This window comes from Pan troglodytes, chromosome 17 (assembly GCF_028858775.2).
Source record: "Pan troglodytes isolate AG18354 chromosome 17, NHGRI_mPanTro3-v2.0_pri, whole genome shotgun sequence".
Lineage (NCBI taxonomy): Eukaryota > Metazoa > Chordata > Mammalia > Primates > Hominidae > Pan > Pan troglodytes.
The window spans coordinates 74,113,500-74,130,034 of NC_072415.2; the positions used below are offsets into that span (position 1 = coordinate 74,113,500).

At 38.6% G+C, this 16,535-nt stretch overlaps 1 protein-coding gene and 1 long non-coding RNA gene across 5 annotated transcripts in view; one reads left to right on the top strand and one right to left on the bottom strand.

Annotated features, from left to right (window-relative positions):
* LOC104003183 (uncharacterized) overlaps nt 1-16,535 on the top strand; it is a 110,056-nt gene that overhangs the window by 35,914 nt on the left and 57,607 nt on the right. The window contains exons 3-5 of one of the 2 annotated variants that reach the window (XR_001711395.3): nt 6,969-7,082; nt 9,173-9,294; nt 16,237-16,392. This is a non-coding gene — a long non-coding RNA (uncharacterized LOC104003183). Of the gene's footprint in view, nt 1-6,968; nt 7,083-9,172; nt 9,295-16,236; nt 16,393-16,535 lie in introns of those variants that run through there. The other variant, XR_001711396.4, reaches the window with a different exon arrangement.
* Nucleotides 1-16,535, bottom strand: part of LOC129137822 (putative uncharacterized protein encoded by LINC00305) — a 32,298-nt gene that overhangs the window by 2,920 nt on the left and 12,843 nt on the right. For 2 of the 3 annotated variants that reach the window (XM_063795821.1, XM_063795822.1), the window contains exon 3: nt 16,091-16,252. In XM_063795821.1, coding sequence (XP_063651891.1) covers nt 16,091-16,252 — 162 coding nt within the window. Of the gene's footprint in view, nt 1-2,244; nt 2,602-16,090; nt 16,253-16,535 lie in introns of those variants that run through there. The other variant, XR_010151981.1, reaches the window with a different exon arrangement.

Genomic DNA, 16,535 nt, shown 5'->3' on the forward strand with positions numbered 1-16,535 from the left:
AAAATATTATGTGAGATGATGTGAACAATTTAAAAAAACATCTGGGGCGACAGCTAGCCCATATAACGCCCTTGTACACAGTGGAGAAAGCTGCATCCTCCAGGTGGACATGACCACATGGTTTCGCAAGCCTGTTCTCTGGGCAAGTTGGGGAAAAAACCCAAAAACAAACAAATGAAAAAACAGCATGGCTATGATGAAGGTGGAGGGAAAAGGGGCCTCTTTTAATCTTGGTCCTTTAAACCAAATCACATTTGGTCCTTTGAAACAAATGTGATAAAAGCCCTTTCCTGAAACAAAACCCCTTTTTGCCTCTGGGGACCAGATTGCCTTTGTAAGACTAACAAATTGGCCACAAGATTAGAAATTATGGTTTAGGAGTCATACAGCCAAAGGTCTCAAGATAAAACTTCTCCAATTGCTCCTAGGGATAACATCACTATTGTAAAACCTAAGATTGGTGCTCGAGACTTTTTTTTCAGATCCTGCCATTCTGAAGCACCAGATGGCACCACCTAGACTGGTAATCTGGCCCAATCAGGAACAGAAGACAACAGAACAGGGACAGAAGACAACAGAGAGAACCCACCAAAAGCCCCAGTGATTTCATCCATGGCCCAACCAATCAGCACTCCCCACTCCTGACAAATTATCCTTAAAAAACCTCAGTCTCCACATTTTCGGGGGGAGACTGATTTGAGTAACAAAACTCCAGTTTCTCATTTAGCTGGCCCTGCGTGAAATGCATTCTTTCTCTGTTGCAATTCCCGTGTCTAGATAAATAGGCTCTCTCTGGGCAGCGGGCAAGGAGAATCCTTTGGGCAGCTACAGTGGCAGAGACAGAAATGGATTGCACAAAGCTTAACCAGGAATTCACATCACTGGCTTGCTGACAGTGTGAATTCTGTATCTATCCTCTCAGCCTAGTCCCCTTTCCAGTCTTGTTCCCTCTTTCACCTGCACATTAACTATATTATCTTGTTTCTTTAATGCTCTGTTTTTTTAGTTTCTCAACACAGTTTTAGAACTTTCTGTTCTCTTTCTAAATGCTGATTATTTTACTTTATTTTCTGTTTCCATTTCAGTTAACTTCACCTGTTCATTCTATAGACTTCTTGCTTCTCTTTTCTTTCATTTTAATCTTTCTTCTTTTAAAATTCTTGTTTCTAAAATATTTGAAAAAAATTCCATTTTAACTCCAGATAAAACATCTAGAACTTTCTAATTCATGCTTGATTTGATTCTTAAAGTTTAACTTTTTAATATTATTGGGTTTTAAATTGTATTAAAAATTTTACTCCATTAAATTGTCCCTTACCTTGTCCTTAATCTTATATTTAGTCTCTTTAGCCATTCACCTTCCTTTAATCATCCTACTTTAATTTTCTTTTTGTATTTTTTACTCCCCTCCCCTTTAATAAATATTTTTAAAATGACCTTTAGAATGTTTAGCCAAAGAAGTGGTAGAAATGCAGACATTCCTCACCCCAGACAGGAGCTATGGAGGAGCTCTCCCACCACTGTCTTTGCAGCTTCCCCTTGCTTTCCCCTAATGGATTTCCTGGTCCACTTAAGGCTGGCTCTTCAAAAACCTCACCGTGATACCCCATTGTTCCCACTGACTATAATTCTATTAGTGTGGCTGACACTTCTGATTTCCGGGAATAGTGTTTCTTCCTAAGTTCTCATACCGTGTGGTCTTTACCTAGGCAATACGCATTTAAACTCTATAGTCTTCAATACACTGTACGTGCTATTAACTTTGAGACAAACAGCCAAGAGAAAAAGTATGTGACAGCACTAATAATCACACCAGAAACTTTATGTACTAGCCCTGTCTGGCAAGTCTTGCCCTTGGTAAAGAACCAAGTGGTGCTGACCTGCACATGGGAACTCAGAGAAAAGGAGCACGGGCCCCTTTTAATGCCCTTATCTCCAAGTTAACTGTCATTTCTCTTCTAGTAGAGCATGAGTGGATCCTAATTTTTAGCACCTCTTAGAGCTCTTCCTAAATTCCTGGTTCTCATTATAATGCTCAAAGGGAATCTATTTAGAGCAGCTTTTTAAAAGTGACAATTATAAACCTGCTTGATGGTAACCTTGATTTGTTAGGATTTGTATTTAGCAATTTGAATCTGACTCGAATGTCATTACCTAAGAAGAAAAGCCCATTTTCTTAGACATGCACTTTGTTCCCCAGGGAGAGTTCCTGTAGGGAGGATCCCCATGCTGGGCTTCTCTTACCTCTAAAGAAATGGGAATCTGGGGTGGCCAGAGTCCCTGAAGCTCCGTGGTTTGCATGCAGGCTGTTAGTGGAAGCACCCACAGAAAACACACTCTCCTCGTCCAGATGTCTTGTGTTCTCACACCTTGAAGCTAGTTCCCTTTTTTCTTAATCTGCCTGGCAGTGTCTCATACGCAGTGATCCAAGAAAGGCAATTTCTACATTTAAATAGCTGACTAAATTTTCTTGTCTCTTTTCTCATGTATATGGCATATAGTATCAACTCAGTTTTAAGCTTCCTGAGAACAGGGGTGATGTTTTTTATCCTTTCTAACCCCATAAGAATCCAATTCATTAAGCTGTATGCAGTGAGTACATAAAATGTAGGCCTCATACCTGGGTGACAAAATAGTTTGTACAACAAACCCCTGTGACACAAGTTTACCTAGGTAACAAATGTTACCCTGGTAACAATACCGCAAATGTTACCCTGGTAACAATACCGCACATGTACCCCTGAACTTGAAATAAAAGTTAAAAAAGTTAAAAAACAATGTTGCTGACCTCTTTTCTTTAGCCTTCATATTTTTAGATATTTTACTCCATATTATAAAAGTCAGTGAATAGTATCATTTGAATATCTTTCATGGTTTATCAATAAATCTTTGCTCTGCAATAAACAACCACAAAATGTCAGTGGCATACTACAGTAAACATGCATTTCTCATGCATCTGCAGGGTTCGTGCATCCAAACTGGGCTTGCCTGGAGGGCTCTGCTCATTTTGGCTGTGCTCACTTAGGCAGCTGAGGCTTAGATGGTCTAGGCTAAACTTGGCTGATGAAACTCAGCCCCATATATCTTTCATCTGATAGAAGCCAGCCTTCTCATGATGCTTGTAGATGTGCAAGAGAATAATCCCCAAGCACTACTCTTCAAAGCTTCATCTCTCTGAGCATCACGACCATCAAAGCAGGTATGTGGCTGAGCAGTTGTTTGGAAAAGAGTATGAGAACAGGGAGGTGTGAGGAATCAGCGCCAAATGATGTCATCAACCACACATAGTGTGGAATATAAGTGACTAGTGCTCTACGAAAAAAATTGTGGATGTGCATTCAAGGAGAGTTGACTGTGATCACATAATGCCTTCTAATATTGTGCCCACTGACAACAACTTCACTGACTCTTGGTTAAACTGACTCCTTAAGCTTCCCTAATCAAGAAGGCCCCTTTCATCCCTTTCATTACATTGCTTATTCATTAAGCCAAACACATACAGATTGCATTTCGTATTCCTATTCCTATTCCTATTCTTATATACCTGCTTGAATCCTACTCATTCTTCTCCATTCTTCAAGGCACAGATCAAGACCGATTTTCCATAGGAAGTCTGCTTTGAACTTCATGCTAAAATGTTTCCATGGATTTGTTAATGTCCCACTTCCCTTTGGATCTCCAGCATACTATTTCCATATAAACTGTATGTTGTGTTACTCTAATCTCTATGTATTTGTCACTTTTTTTTTTTTTTTGAGACTGAGTCTTGCTCTGTTGCCCAGGCTGGAGTGCAGTGGCACAATCTCGGCTCACGGCAACCTCTGCCTCCCGGGTTCAAGAGATTCTCCTGCCTCAGCCTCCCAAGTAGCTGGGACTACAGGTGCACAACTATGCCCAGCTAATTTTTGTATTTTTAGTAGAGACGGGGTTTCGCTATGTTGGCCAGGCTGGTTTCGAACTCCCAACCTCAAGTGATCCACCCGCCTCTGCCTCCCAAAGTGCTGGGATTACAGGCGTGAGCCACCACGCCCAGTTGTATGTGTCATTTTTATCTGCCCAGGCAGCATGCAGGGTCATAAAAGAAGACATGGGGATAACTCTAGCTTTAAAGACTGGAAATTTGACTTTTGGTGCTGACTCTGCCATTAGCTAATGAGGAAGCTGTTTTAATCTATAAATGGGAATTGCCTTTCTTAAACTGAGGGGGTTAAGAAGGCACTCCGCTGTATAGCTTACATTTCTTTGCAGTTGTCCATAGCATTTCATTTAGCATACTGTTACACACAGAATATGTTCTTAATATATGCTTTTTGTTGATTGGTAAAATGTGGAATGAGATTTATAAACTCGAATCCTATAATGCACGCAAAGTTAGGATTGAATAAAGTGCAGAAAGTTTGTCTATGGGGAAGACTGAGCTGGCCCAAAAATGTTCTAGTTAGTTCAGTGATATTTTTATTACTAATAATCACTTAAAGTCATAATAAATATAACCATTCCTTTCATAGGCTTGATTATAATCCATTAAGCTTTGAAGTGCATAAAGATGCTATTGCATTTTTGCCAACAGATTTATGTTAAGATGGTAAAAAAATGGATATTCTAGATCAAAATATATGTCATATCAAAATCTGACCACAGTGGGGGACACTACAAAGTAACAGGAAAAACAATATGGATAATTAGATAATGTGGATAGGAACACTGTCATATTTTCCAAAAATTGAAAAAAACAAATACAGAATTTCTTGATAGTTGTAGCTTTGGAAATTTCTAAGGTTGCTTGAAAGGGTAACAATAGCTGCTCATTTGACCTTTGATTCACTAAAGCTACCCATCAGGATTGGGAAAGTTTACCTTCTGTTGTCTGTCCTCTATTGAGAGTGTGCATCTTTCTTTCAACTATGCACTTTAGCAAGCTAAATATTATCATTGCATGTCAAAGAAGATTGGTGGGGCTTGTTTCAGGATGGAAGAGTCTCATTCCAAACTATTCTTGCTTGGATTTTCCCCTTGCTCTGTTAGGAGGCTACACACCATTTTTGATTGTTTAGGCCCATGTGATGTGTGCAGCAAACGAGAGGTGACTTCTTATCTATAAGCAGAAGCTGCCTGATAAACAGCAGGGATGAATAATTTATAAGGTAGCAGTATGGCAAGTGGCATTTCACACTTCTTTCCATGTAAAATGTCACATGAATTCCAAACAGGCTAAACAGTTTAGTAGGAAACAGAAACCTAATATTGCTAGCAAGAGAAGGGAAAGAGAGGGTCTATAATGTGGCAATTATGATATTACTCAAAAAGAATTCTGATCCAAATATTGTTCTCCATTGATTAAATGTGAAAGCAAATTACAGTTTCTCAAATCAATGTTAGGAAATAATTATTATACACATGGAAATAGCATCCGTAAGGCAAATACACTTGGGTTTTATTCCACTCAATTTCAGTCAACTTACAGTAAATGAATCCTGAAAAACTGTATTTTTCATTTTCTAATCATGCAGTTAGCCCTCCATTAAAAAAGAGCTAAAAAATGGGGTTTGATAGATTATTATGCATCATATTGCATAGTTAACATTAGTCCACTTAATCAGAAAATCCAATCAAATTGGTTCTCTGAATTGGAATCATCAAGCCATTAGCAGCTCTTTATTACTAAAGATGGTTAGTAAAATTAAACTGAAACCATAGAAGCTCAAACTTGAAAGTAAGATTGCATTTTTTTATTCCATTTGATAATTAATATTTAGTAAGTTGATATTTTGGAAAGCTAAACATTTAGAGTCACCTTATTGAATTCTTGACATTGTTACTTAATCTTGCTTATAGTGATATAACATTTTTGAAATATATTTTAAAAACCTAGATTCCTCGAAGAAATCTGTTAAATACCTTTATATATAAAATATATAGGGAACATTCTGGGGTATAGAAAAATATACTATTGCTTTTGTCTTTAAGGACCTATCTCTGGATCTGGGTGGAGGGAGGTCACTGATGAATACATAAAAGAATTAGAGATAAGGAAATGAGTTATTGTCTGGTGCTAACCATTACTCAAGAGAAATTCAGAGAGAAGCAGCCAGGCGTGTTGGCTCATGCCTGTAATCCCAGCACTTTGGGAGGCCGAGGCGGGTGGATCACAAGGTCAGGAGATCAAGACCATCCTGGCTAATACAGTGAAACCCCAGCTCTCCCAAAACTACAAAAAAAGAAAAAAAAAAACAAAAAAAACAAATATTAGCCAGGCGTGGTGACGGGCGCCTGTAGTCCAAGCTACCCGGGAGGCTGAGGTGAGAGAATGGCGTAAATCCGGGAGGCGGAGCTTGCAGTGAGCCGAGATCGCACCACTGCACTCCAGCCTGGGCGACAGAGCGAGACTCCGTATCAGAAAAAAAAAAAAAAAAAAAAAAAAAAGAAAGTCAGAGAGAAGCAAGATCAGGCAGCTCTGGAACAGTCATGGAAGACTTGCTAAATAACCAGAAATTTGTGATTTTTCTCAACTCTTTCTTTTCCCTCACCAGTTGACCAATAATTTCAGATGAACTTGCTGGCCAAATAATTCCTCTGTTTCCATCTCCTTATTTCTCCTCCCACCATCCTGAAATATGGAAGTACAGTTCTAAAGAATGGCCCTGAAACTGATCAGGAATTCTTCATGCATCTCAGTGCTCTTGCTTGGGCAGTCTTCCTAAATATTTCCCATGTGTACAAAGAGCACCTCTCAATCTAGCTCTTTAGTGCAACGCACAAAATCCTTGTTGAGGGGTGCCTGCCTTGTCCATGTTCACAGAGTCAGTAAGTGGTAGAGCCAGGACTCATGTCCATGTGGTTTGCTTCCAAAGCATATGTGTTTGTCTAAAATACCATATTGTAATCATACATGGGTTTGTCTGCCTCCCATGAGACTGTAAGTTCCTTGAGGACAACTGAACTATGTCTTACTCATTTTCTATCTTCAGTGTCATGCCCTCCTAAGATACTCAGAAACTACATGTTACATAATTTTTGGAAAACTTGCATTTTGAAGATTGCAATGGTGGAAGACCTCATCAGGAGAAAAGAGCCTGTGCCAGGTATAATGAGAGGTGATATTTAATAGGGAGGATTAGCTGCAGAAGTCTTGAAAAAGCTAAACAGATAAAAAAAGGGACAGGAAGGTGACCAAAAGTCAGCATCAACAGAAAACGGGACCAACCTTAGGGCTGGGGCACAAGGGGAATATGGGGTTACCAGAGCCAAAGAGACAGAGCTACCTGTGGTGAGCTATGATCACAGAAGGATAGACTGTCAGGAAGAAGCAGGAGACATGAAGATACAGGTAATTCCAGAGATAGAGACTGGTATGGTTTGATTCTGTGTCCCCACTCAAATCTCATCGTGAATCATAATCTGAATTTTAATCCCCAGAGGTAGAGAGAGGGACCCGGTGGGAGGTGATTGGATCATGGGGGCGGTTTTCCCCATGCTGTTCTCATGATAGTGGGTAAGTCTCATTAGATCTGATGGTTTTACAAAGGGCAGTTTCCCATGCTCACTCCTCTCTGTCTGCTGCCACCTTGTGAAGAAGGTGCTTGCTTCTACTTTGCCTTCTGCCATGATCGTAAGTTTCCTGAGGCCTCCCCAGCCATGCTGAACTGTGAGTCAATTAAGCCTCTTTCCTTTATAAACTATCCAGTCTCAGGTAGTATATAGCAATGTGAAAATGGACTAATACAGAGACAGTGCAAACACACAGGCTGGTTTTTTCTTTCTTCCACTGCTCTCTAGGCTCTCTGTTGGCTAAACCCAAGGGAAAGCCACTTGTCAAAGTAGCCTGAGAAATGTCATTTGCAGAATTAAGGAGTGGGGAAAAGGCAGGAAATGAATTGTCCTGGATTGTGCCTGTATTAGTCCATTTTCACATTGCTGATAAAGACATACCCAAGACTGGATGATTTACAAAAGAAAGAGAGGTTTAGTGGACTTACAGTTCCATGTGGCTGGGGAGGCCTCACAATTACGGTGGAAGGCAAGGAGGAGCAAGTCGCGTCTTATATGGATGACAGCAGGGAAAAAGAGAGAGCTTGTGCAGGGAAACTCCACCTTATAAAACCATCAGATCTCATGAGACTTATTCACTATTACAAGAACAGCATGGGAAAGATCTGCCCTCATGTTTCAATTATCTCCCACCAGGTCCCTCTTACAACTTGTGGTAATTCAAGACGAGATTTGGGTGGGGACACAGCCAAACCATATCAGTGCCTGTTTCCAGACAGGCACACAATAGGCAGAGGGGAAAATACTTAAGGGGCAAATAGTGGGCTCAAAGACATGGATGGAAACGTGCATTTGGGAGAATGGAGGCATATGTTTCAATAGGCAGGGAGAGGCCAATTTTGGAGCTATCTTTAAACCTAGGTGGAAAAGTTTATAGTCAATATCACTAAGTGTTTGGAAACAAAAAGCATTAAGTGAGCTTTTTAGTAGAATATGAAAATATCATGGCTACAATAGACACTAGAGGCAAATTAGAATAGTTGCCAAGCACAGAATAAAATTCTAAGAATCAAATAATAGAAAGTTGTGATATAATCTCTCACAACCTCATTCTTCTAAAGAGGCATTTTCTGAACTTACTTGATAATAAAATTCTCCTGGTGTTCCTGTTAAGCATGCAGACACACACCTACAATATCAGTCCTCCAGAAAAGAGTTTCTGTAATCTGTGCTACTATCAATAGTGCTAATGGTGATTTTTATGATCAGGCAAATTGAGGAAATTTTACCCGAAAGGGTTTATGTGAGAAAAATACCTGCTTTTTTCAATTGATCAGTATGTGCCACTAGCGATCACTTGCAGGACTTGGTGCAGAATGAAAATGTGGGGCCCCTTGCTCAAGTATTCAGAAAGTGATGTGATAATGGTACTGAAATAGGAAACTTCTTCCTTTCCTCTGCAGTCTCTCTTTATGTGTCATGGTATTTTTTATTTGCTTTTCGATGTTATAAGTAAAAAATAAAAATGTAAATTATCTGCCTGAATTGTATCATTCATCTTTATATTGTACAATGCCAGTTTTAAATGCAAATATTAGAGCATTTAGCTTGTGTGTGGAATCACTGACATGACACCATTTATGTTTCATAGCTTACACACGTGTATGTATTTCTTTCCTACCAGACCAGTGGAAGTGCTGCACAAAACTAACTCAACTGTCTTTAATTCACCTCTTGATTAGCATTTACCAACACTTTCTGCCATTGACTTACTTATGAATGAAGCAGGACTGACAAGAAAAGGAGGTATGTGCTGCCCTGTCTTTCCCTTTTCTACTATGTGGTCATTGTCAACTAAGTGGGTGACTAATACAGGGGAATAAATGAGTAACAAATAACATGCTAGTGTTCCCTGGTTTTTCATGTTTCTTAGAACATCATTACCTTTTTCTGGATTGAAAGCAAGTTCTGGTTCAAATAGAAGGTGCGACCTCTCTGGGCTGTCTGTCGCCTGCTTACTGATAGACATAATATATGCTTTCCTTTTCTTTCCTTTGGATCTCTCTAAACTCCCAAACATCATGTGTTCACCTGAGCTCTGTGCTCATGGAGCATTGCCCACACAGTATGCAAATGGGGCAGCAAGGGTCTCTCTCTGCTCACATGGATGATGCTCCATTGTTTCGTTGGACTTCATGTGCAAAACACAAGTTCAAAGATGATCATTATTTAAAATTTCAGGAGGAGTACAGCAGAACTTCAGATCAAGTGTGGGCCCTTCTGTGTGATGGCACAGGTCCCATGTCCATAAAGCTATCCTTGGGCCAGGGAGTTATTATTATCCTCATTTTGCAAATCAGGAAACTGAGGTTTAGAGAGGTCAAGTCATGTTCAAGGCCACTCACCTGGAAAGTGACAGACCTGGAATTTGAATCAGACCATTGGTCTGCAAAGCTCAGGTGCTAACATAAAATCTGCTTCTTCATTTCACCACACTCGGCCCCCCTGTTGCTATATTTAGACATATCTGAAAGCAGATGACATAGTTGTGGATAGTTTGGTTCGGTGATTAATTAATCACTCATAATCAATATGTGATTAATTTCCAAGTCCTGTTAAGGATGTAAACACACACCTACACAGTTTTCCAGAAGAAAAGCTTGCATAATCTGTGCTATATTGAAAAGGCTTTTAAAATTATTTAAGTAGAGACTATCTGCCCTGATAGTGATATTTATTTAACTTGATCTCTTATTTCCACACAAAACCACTCCTATGCACTGGGTGCACTGAGGTATGAGAATAAAAATGGATTAGTTCCTAAGGCACAATTTCTGCCCTTAGGAAACTTAAATATGTTTGAAAAACCAACATTTCCCTTAGGTTAATTTCACCTATGTCACCTCCTTTGGCTTTTCTCACAGGTTTTGTTTCTCCTCATTTCTCCTTGGTGCTTACTGGGTGCCTTTTCTAGTTTCATGTTCTTTTCAACAGCAACTGCATGGCTGCTTTCATTACTTTTTCTCCCGCATATTGTTAGGGTTTGTAAAACATTTGCTGACTAGGCCAGGCATGGCGGCTCACGCCTGTAATCCCAGCACTCTGGGAGGCTGAGGTGCACAGATCACAAGGTCAGAAGATCGAGACCATCCTGGCCAACATGGTGAAACCCCGTCTCTACTAAAAATACAAAAAATTAGCCTGGTGTGGTGGCAGGTGCCTGTTGTCCCAGCTACTCAGGAGGCTGAGGCAGGAGAATCACTTGAACCCGGGAGGCGGAGGTTGCATTGAGCCGAGATCGCACCACTGCACTCTAGTCTGAGTGACAGAGTGAGACTCTGTCTCAAACAAACAAACAAAAAACATTTGCTGACTAATCTGATTCTTCAAATTAAGGATGATGGGATGTTTTCCTTTCCCCTGGTCTTTGACGCCTCCAACAAAGGTGAGGTGTGAATGATACTGGGGTGATCTTCCCCAAGGGCCCAGTGAATTTTCTCCTCTCACGTGAACTCTCTGTGGCTTGTGTACAGTGATTATGCCGAGAGCAAGACTTGTTCTCCCTATTTAAAGAGGGAAAGTCATTTAAAATATTTAAGAAATGAGAAGCTGCTCAGAATACATTTCATTAAGGATGTACTTGGGGTGATTTTGAGTTGGCTGTGGGGAAGCAGTAAAGAGTCACAGCTCTTAACCACTCCTTCTGAACAAAATCTTCTTTAGGACAGAGAACATATCTCAAAGCACATTTAGTATATTATCACACATCCAGTAAGCAATTCATTATAATGTTTTAAATGGCCGTGGAGGACAGCCCGAGGCACCAATGCTTTTGGAAAATATATTTTGCATGTCCACTGAATGGCGTCATAGCGAGTCTATAAAAATATTAGCCTTAAAGGAATCATTCCACCCATACTTTACTCTTAGCAATTATGCCTGAAACCACTCCAGCGATGAGGACTTTTTTAAAATGTGTAAGTATCTAGAGATAATCAACCAGGCTACTTTATTACAAAAAGTTCACAACTTCCCCACATGAATAAACCTGACAGCCAGTTAGTTCACTTAGCTGCTCTGGTTAGCAGTTGTAGGCTAATCCTAACCTATTTTTATTTTTATTTTATTTATTTTTTTGAGATAGAGTCTCGCTGTGTCACCAGGCTGGAGTACAGTGGTGCGATCTTGGCTCACTGCAAGCTCTACCTCCTGGGTTCAAGCAATTCTCCTGCCTCAGCCTCCCCAGTAGCTGGCATTACAGGTGTGTACCACCAAGCCCGGCTAATTTTTGTGTTTTTATAGAGATGGTGTTTCACCATGTTGGCCAGGTTGGTCTCGAATTCCTGACCTCAAATGATCCACCTGCCTCGGCCTCCCAAAGTGCTGGGATCACAGGCATGAGCCACTGCACGCAGCCAATCCTACCCTGTCAATATGTGCTTGTAGTCACAGGGGTTGTAGCCATGGGGAAAAGTGACTCATTTAATATATGTGTCATCAACTTCTGCTATAGGCAAGAGAGTTTTAAATGATGAGAGCTGGGAAGGGACTTAAAGATAGAGCATATGTTGACCTTGAGCTGCATAGCCACCCATCCCTGTTTATAAGATTTCTGGTACAGGAGATTTTCAGTTTCAAAACATGAGAGGTTCTAGGAAAACCAGGAGGCATTGATCACCCCACCTTTACTCAAAGAACTTACAGTTTAATTGGAAAGAAGTGCACACAAAATATGAGAAATAGAAAAGTACCATCAGTTGCGAAAAAAAGGGAAATAGTTTTCCGCTGAAGGGATTCTGGATCGGGGAATGCAAATCCCTTGCTATACCTGGGGTCTGTGGGAGAAGAGTTGAATGAATGGCATTTTGGTAAGATGAAACTTGATGGAGTCCAGGCATTTCATTTGTCTCCTCCTAGATCTCCTGTGAAATGGCCAAAATGATAGCAAACTAAAAGAACGTTATTACTAAAAACTAGCGAAAAGAGTCAATCATCTGAGAGAAAGTGCAAATAATTTCTGCTGGAAGAGAGCAATTGGAGGACAATTGAAGGAAAACACTGAAGACTGTTTCACAAGGTCCCCTTCTGAGAAGATGATACAAACATGGAAATTAAGGAAAGCAAGTCCTGGCAGCACCCCATGGATATTCCCTTATTTGGAGTGGTGAAGGGAGGGGTGAGGGTCGACTGTGGGCAGAGAGCACAACACCCTCAGAAGCACTTCTGCTGCTGGAGAGTAAGGATCAGCCCAGGGAAGATCCTCCAGGATGTCTGGAGCTTCCAGCATGGCTGAACCAGGCAGAGAGCTGGTGGTGAGCCAGGCATCCCCCTAAGCAGTGAGCCTTCCCTTGGTAAAGCAGAATTTCTTCCTGGGCCAAGCTCACACCTGTAATCCCAGCACTTTGGGAGGCTGAGGGGGGCAGATCACCTGAAGTCAGGAGTTTAAGACCACCCTGGGCAACATGCCAAAATCCCATCTCTACTAAAAATACAAAAATAAACCAGGTGTGTTGGCAGGTGCCTGTAATCCCAGCTACTTGGGAGGCTGAGGCAGGAGAATCGTTTGAATCCAGGAGGTGGAGCTTGCAGTGAGCTGCACTGTACTCCAGCCTAAGGGACAGAGCAAGACTTCATCTCAAAAAATAAATAAATAAATAAATAAATAATAAAATAAAATAAAAGAATTTCTTTCTGGGCAAGCAGACTCCCAAGAAGCCTCAATCTGTGTACCTGTCATAGAGACCAGGACAAACAAATTTGGATACAGAAAACTGACCTCTGAGCCACACAGAGAAGAGATTGAACAGAATTAGCCTTGACTGATCATGGTTATGATTCTTCCCCATTTCTTTTAGGCTGCTGGCTTTACTAAAAGGGCAAAGCAATTTTAAATTAAAACAGCAAGGATGACAAAAAATACCCCTTTTGAGCTTAAAATTTGAGAGGCGATTTCTAACAGCAAGCAGATGGATAGTGAGGAGACACAGGGACAATCCTCCTACTCTATTTACAGGCAAGCATGAGGCTAGGAGAGACCTCTTCTCTCTCAAGGATGTGTAAATAGAAAACAGCCAACAGGAGGCCTGTGAAAAGATTTTGCAGCTCAAAATAAGGAGAGGGACACAGTACTCAACATCCAGGAAAGGAGCTAGTTTTGAAGAGATTTATTGCAGAAGATAAATTATATTTGGGCAATACCTGCTTTATGATCTCACTAAAATATAAGACAAGAGGAGTTTTTTTTTTTCAATGGAAGAAGTGAAAGATGACATGGAATCCTATGAGACTGAGGTGAAACAGGAGCTATCTGAAAACTAAAAACACACCAAAAGGAATCTAAAAGAAGTGAAATAATTTAAGAAAATTAAAAATGCAATTTTGGAATTTACAACTGCATTTCATCATTAAAGAACAGAACCAACACTACAGAATTTTTACTTACTGGCTAGAAAACTCACTTGAGGATCCTAACAGAACACAAAGAAAGTGGGTGGAGAAAAGAAACAGATCAGAGAGAAATAGCAGATAGAATACATTTGGAGTTTCGATATATACATAATCAATGTTTCTGAATAAAAGACTAAAACAAATGGAACTATTTGAAGATATGAAATAAGGAATTTTATGAGCTGAAGAAATACACAAGCTTCATATAAAAGAGATCAATGAGTATCTGGAAAAATTTATGAAACATGGGAAATGTTATGAAAAGAAACAAAAATTTCAATTTTCCCCATGAATATTTGGAATTTCAACAATAAAATGGGAAAAATGCTAGAAGAATTCTCACGGAGTTCTGTAATGGTCCTGATAAAAAAATAAATATTAAAAAATGAATAAAACTTTCCTATATGCTACTTAAAAGAGTTTATTAAGGGTAGAGTTCATAGATAATATAAGATGACTCAAATAGACTTAAGAAGTAAGTGCCTATATACATAAGAATCTTTATGCATAATAACATAAAACTTGATACAGTGATATGAAGAAATGAAGATTTAGTCCTTACTCTTAGATACAAAGACTCAGGATTGTATGCATATCAATTTTTCCCAAATTTAATGCAATTCCAACAAAAATCTTAAAAATCTTAGAAGTTTTTAAAAACTTGGCAAAATGGTTCTAAAATGTAAAATTATCAATGTCCGAAACAGCAAAAATATTTTGAAAAACAGGGATAATAAAAAGTGACTTAACTAGACTGTTAAAATGCTTAACATAGCTGACTAGATAGAGAAATCAATAAATGAAAATAGTAAAACCAGAAATAGGTACATACACAGAAGTTTGTAGTGTATAATCCTGTTGGTATTAAAATCCATTGAATAAATATGAATTATTTATTAAATGTCGAGCGTTAACTATCAGGAAAATGTAATGCTATTTGTATCTTTACAGTATACGACAAAGTTAATTCTAGATGAATTACACCACCAACTATAAACAATCATACCAAAAATTAATGAATATAATATGGGAATAAATATTTCCATTCAGGAATGTGGATTTGACTATATGACATATTAAAATCTTCTTTGTATTACAAAACGTAGTAAGTTAAAGAACACAATAATAAAATATTTAATGAACATACGAGGAACTACTGAGATTCCCAAGTAAATCTTGAATGCTCTCTTAGAAAAATGTTTAATGAACACAAAGTTAGTTTACAGAGAAGTACAATAATAATAACAATGGCCAAAATAACTAGAAGAATAATATTTTTATATGACTATAATAAAACTTTAATTTTTAAATAGCATTTTTAAAATTAATAAATTTAGTAAATATTTAAAATGCTAAGAATTCTGGAGGACATGGTGAGAACTCATGTACAGTCTACAGAATTGTAAGTTTGCATAATGCTTCTGGAAGGGACTTTCTAAAGTTATGTTAGTGTAATGATATTTCCATCATTATAACTGGATATAACTATCTATATGTGATTATTTAAGAAAGTTGTAATATGTGTTTATCATAGAATATTATGCAGCCATGAAAGATGTATTTTTAAAGATGCTAATAGCTGAATTAATTGCTGTGAATTACATCTATTTATATTTTGTATTTGATTTATATTTTATACAATTATGTTATTTTGTAAAAACCAAAGAGTCTGCCCCACCACTGGTGATTCAGTAACACAATATTTGCCACAAAAAGCAGCTTATAATTACTACTCAAGACAATGGATTCTTATTGTCTTAGAAATACAACTTACTGTAACTTTGGAGGGAAACAATAATGTAAAACTTGTAATTGCTATGTTTCCAGTCCAAGGTTTGAGCACAAGGTGTCTTTTATATAATTTCAGATTTGCTTGTTCTTATTATTAAGACTTATGAAAGTTTTTAAAGTAGAATATATATAAAATAAAGAAAAAATATAAAGAACATTTTTTAAAAGAGCCTATAAAGAACTACTCCGCGTGGTCAGAAGAGGGAGCTTTTAGATTGCAAAAAAAGTAAAATTTTAAGCACTCTATTATCAGAAGTAATATTATTTCAAGTCCTCATATTGAATACTAATAAAAAAGTAGCTATGGAAACATTCCTTTATAATAACTTAAAAAACTCTTTGTTTCATGAAATATTGAACTTACCTTTATTCTTCATTGAGAGCATGTAGAATCTCACTCTAACCACTGTCTTCTGACGCTTTGCACATTTGACCTTTGTAAGTGTGGCTGATAAACCAGAAGGCTGCTGACCAGTTTCCATCTCCTGCTTTCCCTTTTCATCTTTGCAGGTCGCAGAGATGGCTACTGAGATAAGGGACAGGAGAGTGGAGAGCAAGGTGGCAACAACTAACCAACAACAAAATTAAAGATTTATTACCTATTATTGAATAAAGGTACAGAGGCAAAGTTCTCTGACCAACATTGTCCATTAAAGATAATACTAGAAATATAAAAGTTGAAACTATCCATCTAATCTGAAGACTTTTTCTGTGTCAATATTCAGATTTTAAAAACTAGTATTTCAGTTCCTAGTGCCTTCGTAAGCGATTCATAAACCTGACCGTGTTTATAGGTACGGCAGAAAATG